This window comes from Sorex araneus, chromosome 4 (genome assembly GCF_027595985.1).
Source record: "Sorex araneus isolate mSorAra2 chromosome 4, mSorAra2.pri, whole genome shotgun sequence".
Lineage (NCBI taxonomy): Eukaryota > Metazoa > Chordata > Mammalia > Eulipotyphla > Soricidae > Sorex > Sorex araneus.
Genome location: NC_073305.1, coordinates 86629782 through 86646328, shown reverse-complemented (window position 1 = coordinate 86646328; position 16547 = coordinate 86629782). Strand labels below are relative to the sequence as shown.

Genomic DNA, 16547 nt, shown 5'->3' with positions numbered 1-16547 from the left:
AGGGCAGGATACTCTTGATAGCTTGCCGGGCTCACCGAGAGGGACGGAGGAATTGAACCCGGGTTGGCAGCATGCAAGGCAAATGCCTTACCCACTGTGCTATGCATATATTCTTGTAACATATTCTGGAGCCCTGTTTGAGAACTCTCAAAGAGATCACTGTGTTTGGAATACATACTTGAAGCAGAGCCTTTTAGAAGATCTTAAAGGGGGATATTTGAAATGATGTAGTGAATACTGAGGAGTCTTTCGTAGCCCAAAATAAGGGCTTTGAGTTTTGTTCTAAGTGAGTTGGGAGTATATTACTGGGATTAGAAAAAACTTCTGTATCTAATGTCTCAGCTCTGATGATTACTTTATTACAGGATAGAGGAAGCTAGTTCAGTGCCTTCCAAAGGGAGAGAGATCGAATAGATCATTTATTAAAGATGTATGTATCTTGGGATTGGAGAGATGGTCCAGTGGGTAGGACCTTTGCCTTGCATGGGGCCAACCTGGGTTCTATCCCTGGCATTCCTTATGGTCCCCTGACCATCGCTAGGAGTAATTCCTGAGTCCAGAGCTAGGAGTAACCCCTAAGCATCACCAAGTATGACCCCCAAACAAAGCAAAGCAGAAAAGGAAAGATGTAGTTATCTTTTGATAGCTTAAGTATTTCCCATTATCATATTAAATCGTTTATTTTTTAAAAGGTAGTATTCCTATGCAACAGAAAATGTGTACATTAAAGCAAAATAGTATCTAGGTTATTTGGCTACAAATAGCAGAAACCAACTTTGCTTTAAAAGAAGGAATCTATTGGGAAAGTATTGACAGCTTGCAGAATTGATGGAAAACATGAGAAGCAGGTAGAGAAGCAAATAACAATCAGAAAAGTCACTGGCAGGTGGTATTTCAGATACAAAAGTTCTTCTCAGGTTCATTAAGCTACCATCTCTGACATAAAATTATTTCCAGTTATTCTAATAACTTCCCCTTTGGTCCATGCTTCCTTCGAAGCCTAGACAGCATCCCTTGAAAGGCAGTTAGTTCCATTCAACTCTACTCAGTGGAGCAGAACAATTTCATGAAAAAATTTGGATCCATTATCAAGAGAATGGATTCATTATCAAGAGAAGGTAGAATGGATGTAGATTAGCCAAAGAGCTGCACATGTCATTTTGATAATTCTCAGTATTCTTTCTTTATTTTTTTACCATAATTTATATCATTGTAATTTTGGCTAATTTTCTATTCATATTTCTGTTTACACTCTAAACAAAAACTTAATTTTGTAAGTTGCAGTGTTTTAAACAGTAAAAACAATGACCCTGTCATCTCTTATTTAGCTAGCCCTAACTTTCTGGAAATTTAGGTTATTTTTGTTAAAGATAATATAAATAAATCTTCCATCAATAGAAATAGTTTAACCTAGTCTATCTTAGTAAACTAGAGTTTCTACTACCCTTGAGTGGATTTTTCCTTTTTATTGTCTTCTAGAGGAGTGGTCAAGATCAATAGAATCCCAAGAGAGTATAAACAAAGAGAATTTTATTTTATTTTATTTTTTAAAATTTATTTTTTAATGAATCACTGTGAGGTACAGTTACAGACTTACAAACTTCTGTGCTTATGTTTCAGTCATACAATGATCGAGTACCCATCCCTCCACCAGTGCCCATTCTCCACCACCAATGGTCCTAGTCTTCCTCCCACCACCCTCACCCTATTCCCGCGCCCCCCCCCCGCCTCCCACCTCCGACTCTGTGGCAGGTGCATTCCTATTTACTCTCTCTCTCCTTTAGGTTGTTGTGGTTTGCAATACAGGTATTAAGTGGCCATCTTGTTCAGCCTATAGTTTACTTTCGGCACACATTGCCCATCTTGAGTGGGCCCTTCAAGCACCGTTTACGAGGTGGCTCCTTTTCTATCTGAGCTGCCTTTACCCCCAGCAAGTGAGGCCAGCTTCCAAGCCATGGAGCAATTCTCCTGGTCCTTAACCCTACTATCCTTGGGTGTTAGTCTCCCATTCTGTTGCTTTATATCTCAGAAATGTGTTCAGTCCTTCTATGTCTGTCCCTCTAAGCAAAGGGAATTTTAGATATTGGGAGTATTAAGGAAAAGTGAACTTCATATTCCAGGGACTGACAACCTTCTATTTTGCAGGGGGCAAGCTCATCTTCATGGACCCAGGACCCACTGAACTCAAGGCACACGCCATTCTGGTTTCTGATGGTGGTGAGCTTCGGATTGGATCTGAGGACAAGCCCTTTCAAGGCCGAGCTCAGATCACACTACACGGAAGCTCCCACTCTACCCCCTTCTTTCCGTATGGGGTCAAATTCTTGACTGTGAGGAATGGAACTCTCTCCTTGCATGGTGAGTGGGGCAACTCACCAGAGTGTGACATAGAGTTGTGTCTAGACAAGTGGTAGGCAAGGGGGGCAAGTGATAAAGTACTTTATATGACTCTGATGCTGAAGCAACAGTGTCATTTAGAGTAGGGGCAAAAGTGAAATAAGAAATGTTATTTATTGATGAGCATATTATAATTATTTTGACAGAGTATACTATAGTTCCCAATTATTTGTTTATATTCCTCTAAGAGAATTAAATATCTCCCCCATCCCCATTATTAGGTGAGTTTAGTGTCTATTGTCTCTCTGTTCCTGGACACTGCTTTCTTTTTCTTTTCTCCTTTGTGCTTATTTTATTTCATTTTAACTTTTATTATTTAAATTTTTTTAATTGTATCTCCATAAATCTTTTTTTTTTCTTTTTGGGTCACACCCAGCGATGCTCAAGAGTTACTCCTGGCTTTGCACTCAGGAATCACTCCTGGCAGTGCTTTGGGGGCCATATGGGATGCTGGGAATCGAATCCGGATTGGCCGTGTGCAAGGTGAATGCCCTACCCATTGTGTTATCTCTCCAGCCCCATAGCACAGTGGGTAGGGCAGTTGCCTTGCATGCGGCCAACCCTGGTTTGATTCTTCCATCCCTCTTGGAGAGCCCCGCAAGCTACCGAGAGTATCCCGCCCGCACAGTAGAGCCTGGCAAGCTACCTGTGGCATATTTGATATTCCAAAAGCAGTAACAACGAGTCTCACAGTGGAGATGTTACTGGTGCCCGCTCGAGCAAATCAATGAAAAATGGGAGGACACGACGAAGGACACGAATCTCCATGAGATACAGTTACAAAGCTTTCATGATTGAGTTTTAGTCATCGAACACCCATCCCTCCACCAGTGTAGCTCTTCCACTACTAATGTCCCCAGTATCCCTCCTGCCACCCCCACTCCAACCAACCTTTTGTCTCTATGGCAGGCACTTTTCTCCTTACTCTCTACTTTGGGCCTTATGGTTTACAATGCAGTTACTGGGAGGTCATCATGTTTGGTCCTTTGTTTACTTTCAGCACACATCTACCATTTCAAGTGATCCCTTAAACCATAATTGTCAGTGGTCCCTTCTTTATCCCAACTGCCTTCTTTCCCAGCACCTGAGGCAGGTTTCCAGCCATAGACCAATCTTCCTGGCCCTTGTCTCTACTGTCCTTCGGTGTTTGTCTCATACTATGTTCTTTTATATTCCACAAATGTGGACACTGCTTTCCTAAATGTTCACTAGACTTGCTTTAGTCCTGCCTTTTTTTTTTTTTTTTTTTTTTAATTTTATTGAATCACCATGTGGAGGGTTACATAGTTCTCAGGATTATGTCGGTTATACAGTTCTCAAACACCCTTCACTTCACCAGTGCCCATCTTCCATCACCAACCCCCCCAGTATACCTGCCGCCCCCTCCCACCTCCCCAGTCCCAACCCTTGCACATGATATGTTTCACTTCGTTTACGCCTTATTTCGATTACATTCCATGTTTCAACACACAACTCACTACCGTTGTTGGGGTTTCCCCCAAAAAAGAAAAGCAGTCCTATTGCCAAGGAGGCATTTGATAGTTCTCCATTGCTAAGAATATAGAGATATTAAGTCCCGCTGTTTGTTACATAGTTTTTCTTTTTCCCCCTTGCCCCGCGCCACCGAGTTCACGCCTGTTTTAGTAATCGCCACGCTGCCTGACAAGGGAAAAAAAAACCGAAAAGGATGGTTATTTCCCGTCATCAGCAGGCGTGGGGCTCTGGCTTAGTTGATAGACTTGTAGAGTATCTGCAAGCAGTCTCTGGAACCGACGGTCTTGCGCTGGTGTCGGCTCCGGCTCGAGATTCCACCAGCGTCCCGCTGTTCCTTGTACATAATTTTTCCCCTTATATCCCATTCCCACGCCACCAGGTCTGTTTGCTTAATGGACATCACACTGTAGTTGATGACACACCGCGTTTCTTCCCGGGAAAGAAGAAAATTTCTTCTCAGCCGGCGTGGGGATATAGCTTAGTTCAGTCTAGTGAGATGGCTACCACTTTGATTGCCTTCAATATTTCAGCAACAGACTTACTATTAGGATCTCCCACAAAAGTCCGCCCCATTAGAAAGGAACCATTACATATTGCTCATACTAAGATGACATTAAGCCGCGGCCGCGCGGTTTTGGGTTTCTGTATAAAGTCCAGGGAAAGTACAACCAGAAATAACATCACTACAAACTTTTACCCTTTTATGGTGCTCATAAGATGGAGAAACCTAGAGAGAGGCTCGGCGTCTCCGTTTTGCGCTCAGGAAAACCGCGGCCCCTGCGCTGTGCTCAGGAGGGAGGAGTTGAGAGAGAGACAGGTTAAAAGAATTGGGGGATGCCCGGGTCCCACAGCTTCAGCACGCCGTGGGGTCTCTGGTCCCATGCCGGAATTAGTTCAGTGGGCTGCTTGGGGTCCGAGGGCGCTCCCTCGGGCCCCTCCATCATGCTCCTTCCACAGCCGGGTCCAAAAGGAAGCACACGTGGGGGAGGTGGGTTTAAGTATCTAACTGCGGTGGGCGGGGGTCGCCGCCCCCGCCCCCTGGGGACTCCCGCAAGCGCGCTCACGTCCTGTTTTGGCTGAATCGGCGTCTCCGTTTTGCGCTCAGGAAAACCGCGGCCCCTGCGCTGTGCTCAGGAGGGAGGAGTTGAGAGAGAGACAGGTTAAAAGAATTGGGGGATGCCCGGGTCCCACAGCTTCAGCACGCCGTGGGGTCTCTGGTCCCATGCCGGAATTAGTTCAGTGGGCTGCTTGGGGTCCGAGGGCGCTCCCTCGGGCCCCTCCATCATGCTCCTTCCACAGCCGGGTCCAAAAGCTAGTCCTGCCTTTTTTAACCTCATGTCACCTGCAAATGGGCATCTGTGCTGTATACATGGACTGGCAATTATCAGCAAGGTGGTAGAGACCTTTCTACACCTGCAGAACAGCACTGGTCTGTAGACAGGTAGTTGAAGCGTGCTGCTTTAGGCCACACGTTGCAGGTAGAAACGACACACTTCATGGCCCGGTAATTATTATTCTAATGGCTCTTGTTCATTTCCCTCTGCTTGAAAACAGTCAGTCAAGGTCAGGGCAGCTACCGTAATTTGGGAACTTGAGTGGACCAACATGGGGTGTACCTGAAGCCCATCCAGTGCTTCTCTGTGTGAAGAGTAATGTGCCTTTGTTTTCACAGACCACTGAGGTTTGTGTTTATAACAGCAGCACAATGCAATGAAACTAACTGGTAGCATTGCTTCATATCTATAACTGTTTAACATCTATGACTGTATGCACTGATGACATCACACACCAATCATAGACTTTGGTTGGTTGTTGTGGTTGTCTTTCTCTTCTGTAAATAGAGTTCATGTAGAGTTCTACTGAGAGTTCTATAGCAAATTGGTTTGTTGTCCATGAATTCTGGGGAGAAAATCCACAGGAATTAGACTAGATAGTATGTTTCTGATATAATTTTATTTGTCGTCTTATCGCCTAATTCCACTTTGTAGAAACAGATATTTTAATTTAACTTGGGATTTGAGAAATTTCTAAGTGTGCCAGTATAATCTTTAGAATCTCAACTGGAAGGTATACATTCAAAATAATGAGTTTTAAGACCCTTTTAGAGGATATTTTATATATTTTTGCTTATGTAGTATGAGCCAAAAGGGGATAAAAAACATGGTCAAAGGTATTAAGTTCCAGGTATTATATAAATGACACGGAAATAGAATTTATAGTATGGCATTTATATTATTTAACTGTAGTACAAAATGGTACTGCATATTTGAAAGTTGCTAAAGGATAGTTCTTAAATTCTTACCACAAGAACAAAAAATCTGTCAGAATGTGCGTGATGGTGAATGTTAACTTAACCAGTAGTTTTCAACTATTGGTCCAAGGACTAGTATTTCTCCCCAGAATATTCCCTTCAGTCTGTGAAAAAGTTATTGCCTATTAGCATATGGCGCACCTAGATCATATAGCAGTACTATTATATTTCTCTATTAATATGCTTATAATAAAAATTGGTTTTTATGCCATAGTAGGCTGTAAAATATTTCTCCTTTTCTCACCAGTACTTAGATGTAAATGTGTTAACAATTTTAACCAGTCATTGATAATTATTTTGAATTAAAATCCTTCATCAAATCATTAAAGGAAGTGATCAACTGTGTCAAAAGCTGCAGAGAGATGGGAGGAAGGTTGACACTGGTCTGAGCAAGGTGCAGTCACCACTATCTTGACAACAGCAGTTCCCGCAGAGGGTGACATAGAAAGCCTGCTTTGTAGAGAACCTTAGGAAAAAATGGAGAGATTATGAGTACAGACAACACTCCTGAGGGATTTTCTGCTAAAATAAATGGGGAAGACACCTTGAACATTAGTTAGGCCAAGTGATTTTTGAAGAACGATCATCAGAGGGACCAGGAGATAGCTGAAGTGGTTGAACACATGTCTAGCATGACTTAAGTCTTTACTTCCATCCACAGTACATGCCCTCCGGCAGTATTACTGAGTATGGCCCTAATTGCCAGAGCACAACCTGGTGTTGTACATAAAGATTAATAAAGATTGATAATATGGAGAAGCAAAGGTAAGGAAGACCAGAATACAAAGTCCACAGATTAAGAGAATTTCTTTTTGCCAACCACTCATGCTAAAGGGTTAATATATATATATATACTTAGATGTAAATGTGTTAACAATTTTAACCAGTCATGTATATATATGTATTATATATGTATATATAATACATAATGGTCTGGAGTGATAGCACAGCAGTTGGGCTTTTGCCTTTCACGAGGCCGACCCAAGTTCAATTCCTCCGCCCCTCTTGGAGAGCCCGGCAAGCTACCGAAAGTATGGAGCCTGCCCAGCAGAGCTTGGCTAGCTACCTGTGGCGAATTTGATATGCCAAAAACAGTAAAAATAAGTCTCTCAATGAGAGGTGTTACTGGTGCCCGCTTGAACAAATCGATGAGCAACGGGATGACATAATGGTAGAACTTTACAAAAAAAATCCAAGCCCTTCAAAAATGGAGATAAGAGATAAAGAGAAACTTCCTCAAAATGGCCAAAAGGCACATAAAAAATGCTCTATCACTAATCATCAGGGAAATGCAAATCAAAACAACAATGAAATACCACCTAACATGAAAGAGACTGGCGCTGATCACAAAGAACAAAGCAACCAGCGTTGAAGTGGATGATGGGAAAAAAAGGTCCATCATTCACTGCTCGTGGTTCCTAGCAATCAATGGTCAAGCCTTTTTGGAAAACAATGTGGACATTCCTCAAAAAACTAGAAATTGAGCTTTCCATACGAACCAGCAATTCCGCTCCCCAACAGTCTCCAAAGGCAATGCAGAAAGGCATCTGTACTCCTATGTTCATTGCAGTTCTATTCACAACACCCCAAATCTTGAAACAACCTAAGCGTCCAAGAACAGACAAGTGGGTAAAAAAGGTATGGTACGATGGAATTCTAATGGAATTCTATTAGAAAAAATGAAGTCATAAAATTTGCTGATACATGGGTGTACCCAGAGAATGTTATACTAAGTGATATGAGTCAGAGAGAACAGACAAAATGATCATGCTCATTTGTGATATATAAAGAAACACAGTAGGAGAATAATACCCAAAGATAATAAGAAACAAAGACCAGGACTGGTTCTTAGACGAAAGCTTGCACAACATGGGGAGGGCAATTAGGTCAGAGAAAGGACCACTATGATATTGATATTAATTGTGGGAAGCGATTACTCTGGACAAGAACTGGTGCTGAAAGAGGTAAAGTGATATGCGTGATACCCTGCCACAAAGGCAGACTGGGGGACAGGAGGGAAACTGGGACATTGGTGGAGGGAAGTAAACACTGTTGAAAGAGTGGGTGCTCAACCATTGTATAACTGAAACTCAATCGCGAACAACTTTGTAACTATATCATACAGTAACTTTTCCATAGATTTTAAAAAAGAGAACTAAGGAATGAGTTGTGCAGGAGAATCTTTATGACAGCAGACAGCTTATTTGTATTATGAGAGGAAGGGTAGTAGGGCACAGGTTGCTCTGCTCCACATGACAATGCCGTGCATGCACTAAAACAATACTGAACCATCTGAAATATGAAAAAAATCTGAAAAAAAATTTCAGGGGTTGAATTGTGTTGTTCCAAAAGCATAAGTTGAAGTCTTACCATCTGTGCATGTGACCTTACTTGGAAACTGTCATTGGCTGATGTAATTTAAGATGAGGTCAGAGGGACATGGAAGAGATTCTCTAATTCACTGTTACTGATGTCCTGTAGAAGGGGGACACATAGACACAGCCACACACCCAGATTAAAGGCCATCTTTAGTGTCAGGCAATGCTGACACAGCCAAAGAATCATCAGAAGAGGGTCTGGGATCACGTCCCTCTCTAGCTAGCACCTTTAATGCAAGCACATCACTATGAGCACCGGTTTCAGGTTTCTGCACATTTCTGTTGTAAAATGCACTGAGTGGTATGGTACTCTGTAGCAACAAGGTCGAAGGGGAAAACTGGAGGGCTGGCACTGGTGACTGGAAGATAACAGAGGCCAGATCACAACTCAGCTGACTGAAGGCTGCCCTGAAATGTTCAAAACACAACATACCATCCAGAAAATGCTTCTAACATTTGGGGCAGCTGGAGCTGATATAAGGAGGATGGAACCCAGACTGGGGCGTCGGGGGAGTGCTTCAGAGGTACATGTAGTTAGGATGACCTGCCAGTAGAGAATGTCATAGCTGGGGAGTGCACTCAGAACAGGGCTTCATAGAAATGCTTCTTTTATTCTATATGGTGGGCTTTTGTTACGTTCAGGTGCTGTTGTCTGGTGCCCCTCTGCCTGCCCAATGAGGCTGTGCAGTCTGCAGTGCCTGAGAAAGTCTGCATGCTTTCAGCTGTGGTGTTGGCAGATGTGTTCCCCAGGCATTGCACTGAGCTGAGGTTCACAATCATGATTGCAGTGCTCACTGCGCATGTATGGTCACCAGAGGCAATACTAATGGCATGCGGCACGCAAGCCTCTTTCTGGTTGTGCTCACTGGAGATAATATTTAAAAACTTTAAAAACTCCTAGTTCCTGGAATGCTTGCCTGATAGTCCTCTTACCTGCTGGCCTGCTTCTCCATTTCACATGTTGGCTCTTCTTCCCTTGATCTGTAAACACTCATGTTGTTTTAGTCTCACTCCTTAGAGCACATATTCTACATATTTGAGGAGCTCATCCACTCTTCATGCTGAAAAATGTCACCATGGAACTGATGATATCCACCTTTAATTTCCAACTTATGTCTTTAGATCCCAGAATTTGAGACTAATCCAACCGCTTACTGGAAATTTTCATCTTCAAGACAATAGCATTTCAAATTTAACATGTCAAAAACTTAACTCCTCCTTCCCATCCTCTCCATGCCCACATCCACCTACACTCTTATGCAACATGTTCTGATTTCATATTCATGTTTGTTCCTCAGCCAATCCTGACTTTGATTTTATAGTATATCTGATAGCTGACAGCCTCCTTCCACCTCTCCAACTACCACCCTGGCCCAGGTTACCACATTTTCTTGTGTAACCTGGTTCCTGGCATTTGACTTTGCCCTCCTTCAGTCCCTGCTCTAGAGGGAGAGGTATTGTGGGACAGTGTAAGTCAGATCAAGCATGTCTCATGCTTAGAATTTTTCCAGTGCTTCCCATCTCACTCAAAGAAAGCTAGAGTCCTTTTGATGAGCTGTGAAAGCCCTCTCAACCTGAGTCTCACTTTATACATTCATCCGGACCACATGTCTTTCATGCTCTTCTCTGTCTCCCTGCATGTCCCCTTCTCTAGCATTTCTGGTTGTTTTTCTCTGTTCTTGGAACATGTTTGTTTTGCTTTCTATTTGCTGTTGCCTCATCCCAAAAAGTGCTCTGTCTGGAATCTATAGATAGCTTCATGGCCTTCAGGTCTCTACTCAAATATAACTTTACCTACACACCTCCTGACACAGATGCATTTCCATGCCCCTCTTCCCTTATTTCCCGCATAGTGCTTAACTCAGAACTATATGTTTATTATTGTTGGCTGGAGCACAGCAGGTAGGGCATTTGCCTTGCACATGGCCAACCTGGGTTCGATTCCTCCGCCCCTCTCAGAGAGCCTGGTAAGCTACCGAGAGTATCTCGCCTGCATGGCGGTGCCTGGCAAGCTCCCCGTGGCATATTTGATATGCCAAAAACAGTAACAAGTCTCACAATGGTGCCTACTCGAGCAAATCAATGAGCAAAGGGATGACAGTGATATCAAATCATTATGTTGTGTACCTAAAACTAATACAATGTATGACTATTAGTTTTCATTCACTTTTTTAAAAGTGTAAGCGCCAGGAAGTAAATAAATTTCCAGTAAAAAAGTTTTCCAAAATGCCCTCTATTTGAAATTTTTATATTTTTTTCAAGAAAGTACCCTTTTATTGATCATAAAATTATTATTCTACACCTGGGTAATAGCTGTGCTGAGAAGTCTGTCATTTTGTTTTATTTTACCCTGTTGATTATAAACTAAGATCTTGAAATCATTGTCAACTGAAAATGTACTCTTTTAGGGCTACCTAGAGAGGAATTCCTTCTGTCAAGGAATTATTATGAGTTGTTTATGGGATAGCCAAAGTGCTAGACACTTAGGACTCAATTTTATACAGCTTAAAAATCAATAAGAATTATCTAGACAGTAATTCAAAATGCCAGCAATACTTTTGTATTATTCTATGGAGGAGTATTTTTTCTCTATCATCATCAAAATACTTCCATTGATTCTGTAACTCAGGATCCATGAAGGTTTTCTTTCTATTCACGCATCAGTCACGGTCTTCAAATGTTAGTTCTAGTCCAACAACTATTTGGGCCCCTAATCTGCTTTGTTGCGCTTTACCACCAAAATAAATACAGTTGGAGAACAAGAAGGAACATATTTATGTTTCAACCAGCCCCTAGGTCAGGTGAAGGACCTTAAGAAGGACCCTTTGAGAACAATGGTTTGAGTCATTGTTCCCTTCAGATGTAGAAGCTGTAGGTAGGGGGGGGGGAAACTCAAATGAACACTAGTGAAAATCTCCTGATTCTTTCATTCTGTACTCTCATCCCCTAACCTTTCTCTTCCTCACTTTTTATTCCAAAGGATCAATCAGCTAAAGAGCCAATAACTAGAGCTATTGAAAGGTGCCCTATGCTCCTAAGCCTTTATGGTTTCAACAAATGTCAAGTTAGAACAATCCATCATAGATTAGCTTATATTCAGTCACTGTCACTGTCATCCCGTTGCTCATCAATTTGCTCAAGCAGGCACCAGTAGTAATGTCTCCATGTCTCCACTGTGAGATTTGTTACTGTTTTTGGCATATCAAATACGCCACGGGTAGCTTGCCAGGCTCTGCCACACAGGTGGGATACTCTTGGTAGATTGCCATGCTCTCTGAGAGGGATGGAAGAATCGAACCCGGGTTGGCTGTGTGCAAGGTAAAAACCCTACCTGCTGTGCTATCACTCCAGCCCAGCTTATATTCAGTATGCGGAGCTATTAAAACAAAATAGATTCCTCCAATATTTTGAGAATGGCGTCAGAAAAACGTTGCTCCTTTAGTCTGTGAACATCCTCTCCTGTGCTCTCATTTCCACTTTCTCCCTTCCCCCGACCTTGTATTTCCCGGCGTGAGTCTTTGTCAGCCACGGTTTCCCCCTTTCCCTGGAAGCCCTGCCAGTATAGGAATGACTAGGACCTTTCTTAAATCTCAGAGCTCGTGCCGTGAATATAAGAGAAATGAAGCTGTTTTTCTCTCTGATGTGGGGCTGTGCCATCTCATCCATTTGAAAGAAATACTATGTAGAAGAGGTTTAGTTATTGGCTGAGAGGGAAAGCCGAGCTGCAGGTCTCTGAGAGAATCCCCGCCACAGCCTGGGGCTCATCAATCCTCCCCTTCACCTCTCTCCTTCACCACCTGAGGTCTCAAACAGATTTCCCCTCCAGCACAGCGGTACATCATGCTTAAAATCGTTACGTAATTTCACTGGCCTTTTCCCAGGGCCAGAGGTGGGTCTGGTGACACTGGAGCTTGAGGGGGGAAACTAATTTTCTTTTGCTGTCAAGTATGCAAAACAATGAGCAACTTGATTCACTGCTTAGTGCCCCCCAAGTCCCTCATGGCCCCAGGTTTGCTCAGCTTCCTGGATAATATGGGCAGGAGATTCACCAATTTCAGTGGCCACAAGACACTTCCCCAGCACATTTTTAAAAATTCAGGGTTCTCTGCCACATCCCAAGCCTGACTTGGTGGGTCTGGGGAAAGGGCTGAGAAATGTGTGTTTTAAGTACAACCCTCCAGGGGTTTAAAACACATGAACACTGAGGACATCTGAAGAAATCCTATTTTTAGAGGTTAAGAGTTTGGGCTGGGGCAATAGTCCAGTGGGTAGGGTGCTTGCCTTGCACGCAGCCGACCCGGGTTCGATTCCTCCCTCCCTCTCAGAGAGCTCGGCAAACTACTGAGAGTATCCCGCCCGCATGGCAGAGCCTGGCAAGCTACCCATGACATTCAATATGCCCAAAATAATAACAACAAGTCTCACAATGGGACATTACTGGTGCCTGCTCGAGCAAATCGATGAACAACAGGACGACAGTGCTACAATGCTAAGAATTTGGGAATCAGAGATCTCTTCAGTTCTGCATCCCCTCAGCTATGATCTTCGGCTAATGGATCTCCCTATAATGGGGAAAGCTGTCTCTTCCTTCTAGATGTCCTTCCTGGGAGCTCCTCCCGAGTAGTTGGTACACAGTAATACTCAGCAGTGTTGGTTGATGGCTGTTCTTTTTTTTTGTTTGTTTGATTCTTCTGGGGTCACACCCAGCAATGCACAGGGGTTACTCCTGGATCATGCACTCAGGAATTACTCCTGACGGTGCTCAGGGGGCCATACGGGGGTTGCTGACTGTTTTGATGATATATTTTGTTTTGCCCTCAGAACACTATGAGGTGAGTATCTCTGACCTTTTACTTGGAAAGAACTGCTAGCTTAAAGTTTGGTAGGGTCAGGTCTGTCTCGAGACTGTTATTACTATTATTAGTCCACCTCTTCATCAGAGCAAGTATGAGAGGGCTTTCATCGAACTTTGGAGATGATGAGCGAGTGCCATACCCAGGGTCCCTTTGCAGCACCCAGTGATCACCATTGGATTCTGATGGTGAGACAGATGCTTCCCAGCCATAGGCTTCTCCCATTCCGAGGAGTGGATGCTATACAGACTTCTTGGAAAACACTTGTCCAGACACCAGGATAGCCAGGATTAGAGTACTGCCCGGTAAATACAGACATTGTATTCCTTATATCCCCTATAATGACTTCTGACTCATGCATCCTCGTTGGACTCTAATTCAGGTCTGAGAGAATCATACAAACGGGTCTGGATGTCAGTAATAGAGCTGGTTCCCTCTCTCCCCTCCCCCCTGCCCTGCCACCACTAGTCCCTTCTCCCATCTCATTCCTCATTGCTGCCCCTTGTAACCCTTCTGCTCCAACTGATTTTTATCATAGATTAAAATCGCTAAGCAAACAGGCTTTGCTGTTCAGCTGTCATGAAGAAAGATGGAGTTGAATGCACATTTCATGTTTTTCTTTTAATGTAGAAAATTCATATTTTCTCTTTTTCTCTCTCTGTCTCTCTCCCTCTCTCTCTCTCCCTCTCTCTCTCTCTCTCTCTCTCTCTCTCTCTCTCTCTCTCTCTCACACACACACACACACACACACACACACACAGCAGTGCACTTGCACACATTGTTTCTCTTTCTCCAGGCTTGGGCAGGGCATGTTCTGACTGCTCAGTGGTTCTGTCAGCCATTAGTAGCTCTGTCAACCCCTCACTTTGCACTAAAGTGACTCAAGGGGTGCCGTTTTCCTCCAGAGTGGCTGTATAGGTTCCGAGAGGCGGTGGTCAATAAGAGAATTTTCACTTTTGTCTTTGGCCTTCCCCACTCTGCGGCTGGTCTGGTTTCACCACCCCAAACCGGCTGCCAATCACATGTCACTTTTCAAGGGGCCCGCTGTCAGCCCAAGCCGCTTGAATTTTTGACAATGTAATTACGGCCCTTGCTTCCACAGTAGGAGTCTGAACAGGATGGTGGGGCTTTTATTGATTGTTCAGCAGAGAAATTTATCAATGTCTCTCACTTCATTTCCAGTTCCTCCCTGAGAAATTTGGCTGACAGTTTCTCAGGAGAAAAAGCAGTCTTGCGGCCTTCAATGGACTTCTGTTTTTGTCCTTTGCGGGAAATTACGAGATGCAGGCATTAAATATAAATGGAAATTTCTGAGAAAAGCTAGCATGCGAAGGCACGATGAGGGGAACACTAGCGTAATTGTTTGCAGCATAAGAAGTTAGTGGGAATAAATAAGAAAACAGAAGTCTAACCGAACAAGTTAAAAAATTTTTTTTTTCCTTCTAAAAGCACCAAGATATCTGATTTTTCTATGCTTTTTCTAAGCAGACATGCTTATGGTAGTTGCTAACGGGTATCAGGCTTTCTTAGAGCTTGGGACAATTGCTTGGCATGAGCAGCAAACAGGAAGGTAGTGGTTGTTGGGTTTCAGCTTGTACTCCACGAAATTCAAACTTTCTTTCGAGGAGCTTCAGGTTCCACAAATGGTAAAATTGTAAAGTGTTGGGGGTGGATGTGTGTCAAACCGAAAGACTTAAATTGCTCAAGTAATGATTTCATTGCTTTTATCTCCAGTTTACATTTTTTGTTCAAGGAAATAGCTCATTTAAAAATAGAGTCCTGTTGCTAAAACAGTGATTAAAAATCATTTGACTCTGCCATCCTTTTAACTATGGTTTGTGGATCTTTCTGAGTTGTTCAGGACCTTTATTTGTATGATTCCACATTTCCCCCAAAACTGTCAAGCTCAGGGGCATTTTCTATGGTTTGTTCATTGCTCCATGGGAGTATGAAACATTCCAGAACCTAGTTTTTGTTTTGCGGTAGTTCCTCTGTTTCCAGCCACCCATTTTCAGAGCTTCGCTCTTCCACCACTTGCCAGTTCTAGTCTTGTCTCTTGCCAGGATCACTCTTATTTCCTCTGCTCCTTCTAGAACATGATTTTTTCTTCCGTTCTGGTCTTATCCTCTGGTCTGAAATATATGGCGAAATGACACCATATGACTTTTTTTTTGGAGGGGGGGTGTTGCTCAGGGGACCATATGAGATGCTGGGAATCAAATTCAGGTCGACCACGTGCAAGGCAAATGCCCTACCTGCTGTGCTATTGCTCTAGTCCCCACCTTGACCCACATTATGTTTTTGTAAGGGACTTATTCTTAAATAATTTTCTCTTAAGTGACAGAAAAAAAAGTACAGACACAAAGAAGGATTGGTAAGCACTTGATAAGGCTGTAATATAGATAATAAGAAAAGTGGCGTCTGGCCCTGACCATCTTAAGTTTCCCTGCCCTCAAGACTCAATCTATCTCTCACCTGTAGGCTTTCTGCTTGAACTGGCTCCACTTTTTTAAAAAAATTATTTATTTTTTAATTAGTGAATCACTGTGAGGGTACAGTTACAGATTTATACATTTTTGCGCTCATGTTTCCCTCATACAAAGTTTGAGAACCCATCCCTTAACCAGTGCCCATTCTCCACCACAAATAAACCCAGCATCCCTCCCCCCCCCCATCCCATCTCCCCCTATCCCACCCTGCCATTGTGGCAGGGTATTCCCTTTTGTTCTCTCTCTCTAATTAGGTGCTGTGGTTTGCAATAAAGGTGCTGAGTGGCCATTGTGTTCAGTCTCTAGTCTACATTCAGCACATATCACCCTTCCTCCCCCCCCACCCCTTCCCGTGGCCTCCAACAACATTTTACTTGGTTTTCCCTTCTCTATCTGAGTTGCCCTCTCCCCAGCATGTGAGGCCAGCTTCCAAGCCATCAACCTCCTGGTACTTATTTCTACTATTCTTAGGTGTTATTCTCCTACTCTGTTATTCTATATTCCACAGATGAGTGCAATATTTCTATGTCTGTCTCTCTCTTTCTGACTCATTTCACTTAGCATGATACTTTCCATGTTGATCCACTTATATGCAAAGTTCACTACCTCATTTTTTCTAACAGCT

General features: G+C 43.1%; 1 protein-coding gene across 1 annotated transcript in view; it reads left to right on the top strand.

Moving 5' to 3' along the window:
* PKHD1 (PKHD1 ciliary IPT domain containing fibrocystin/polyductin) overlaps positions 1-16547 on the top strand; it is a 552653-nt gene that overhangs the window by 186213 nt on the left and 349893 nt on the right. The window contains exon 36 of the mRNA XM_055136692.1: positions 2146-2358. Coding sequence (XP_054992667.1) covers positions 2146-2358 — 213 coding nt within the window. The remainder of the gene's footprint in view (positions 1-2145; positions 2359-16547) is intronic.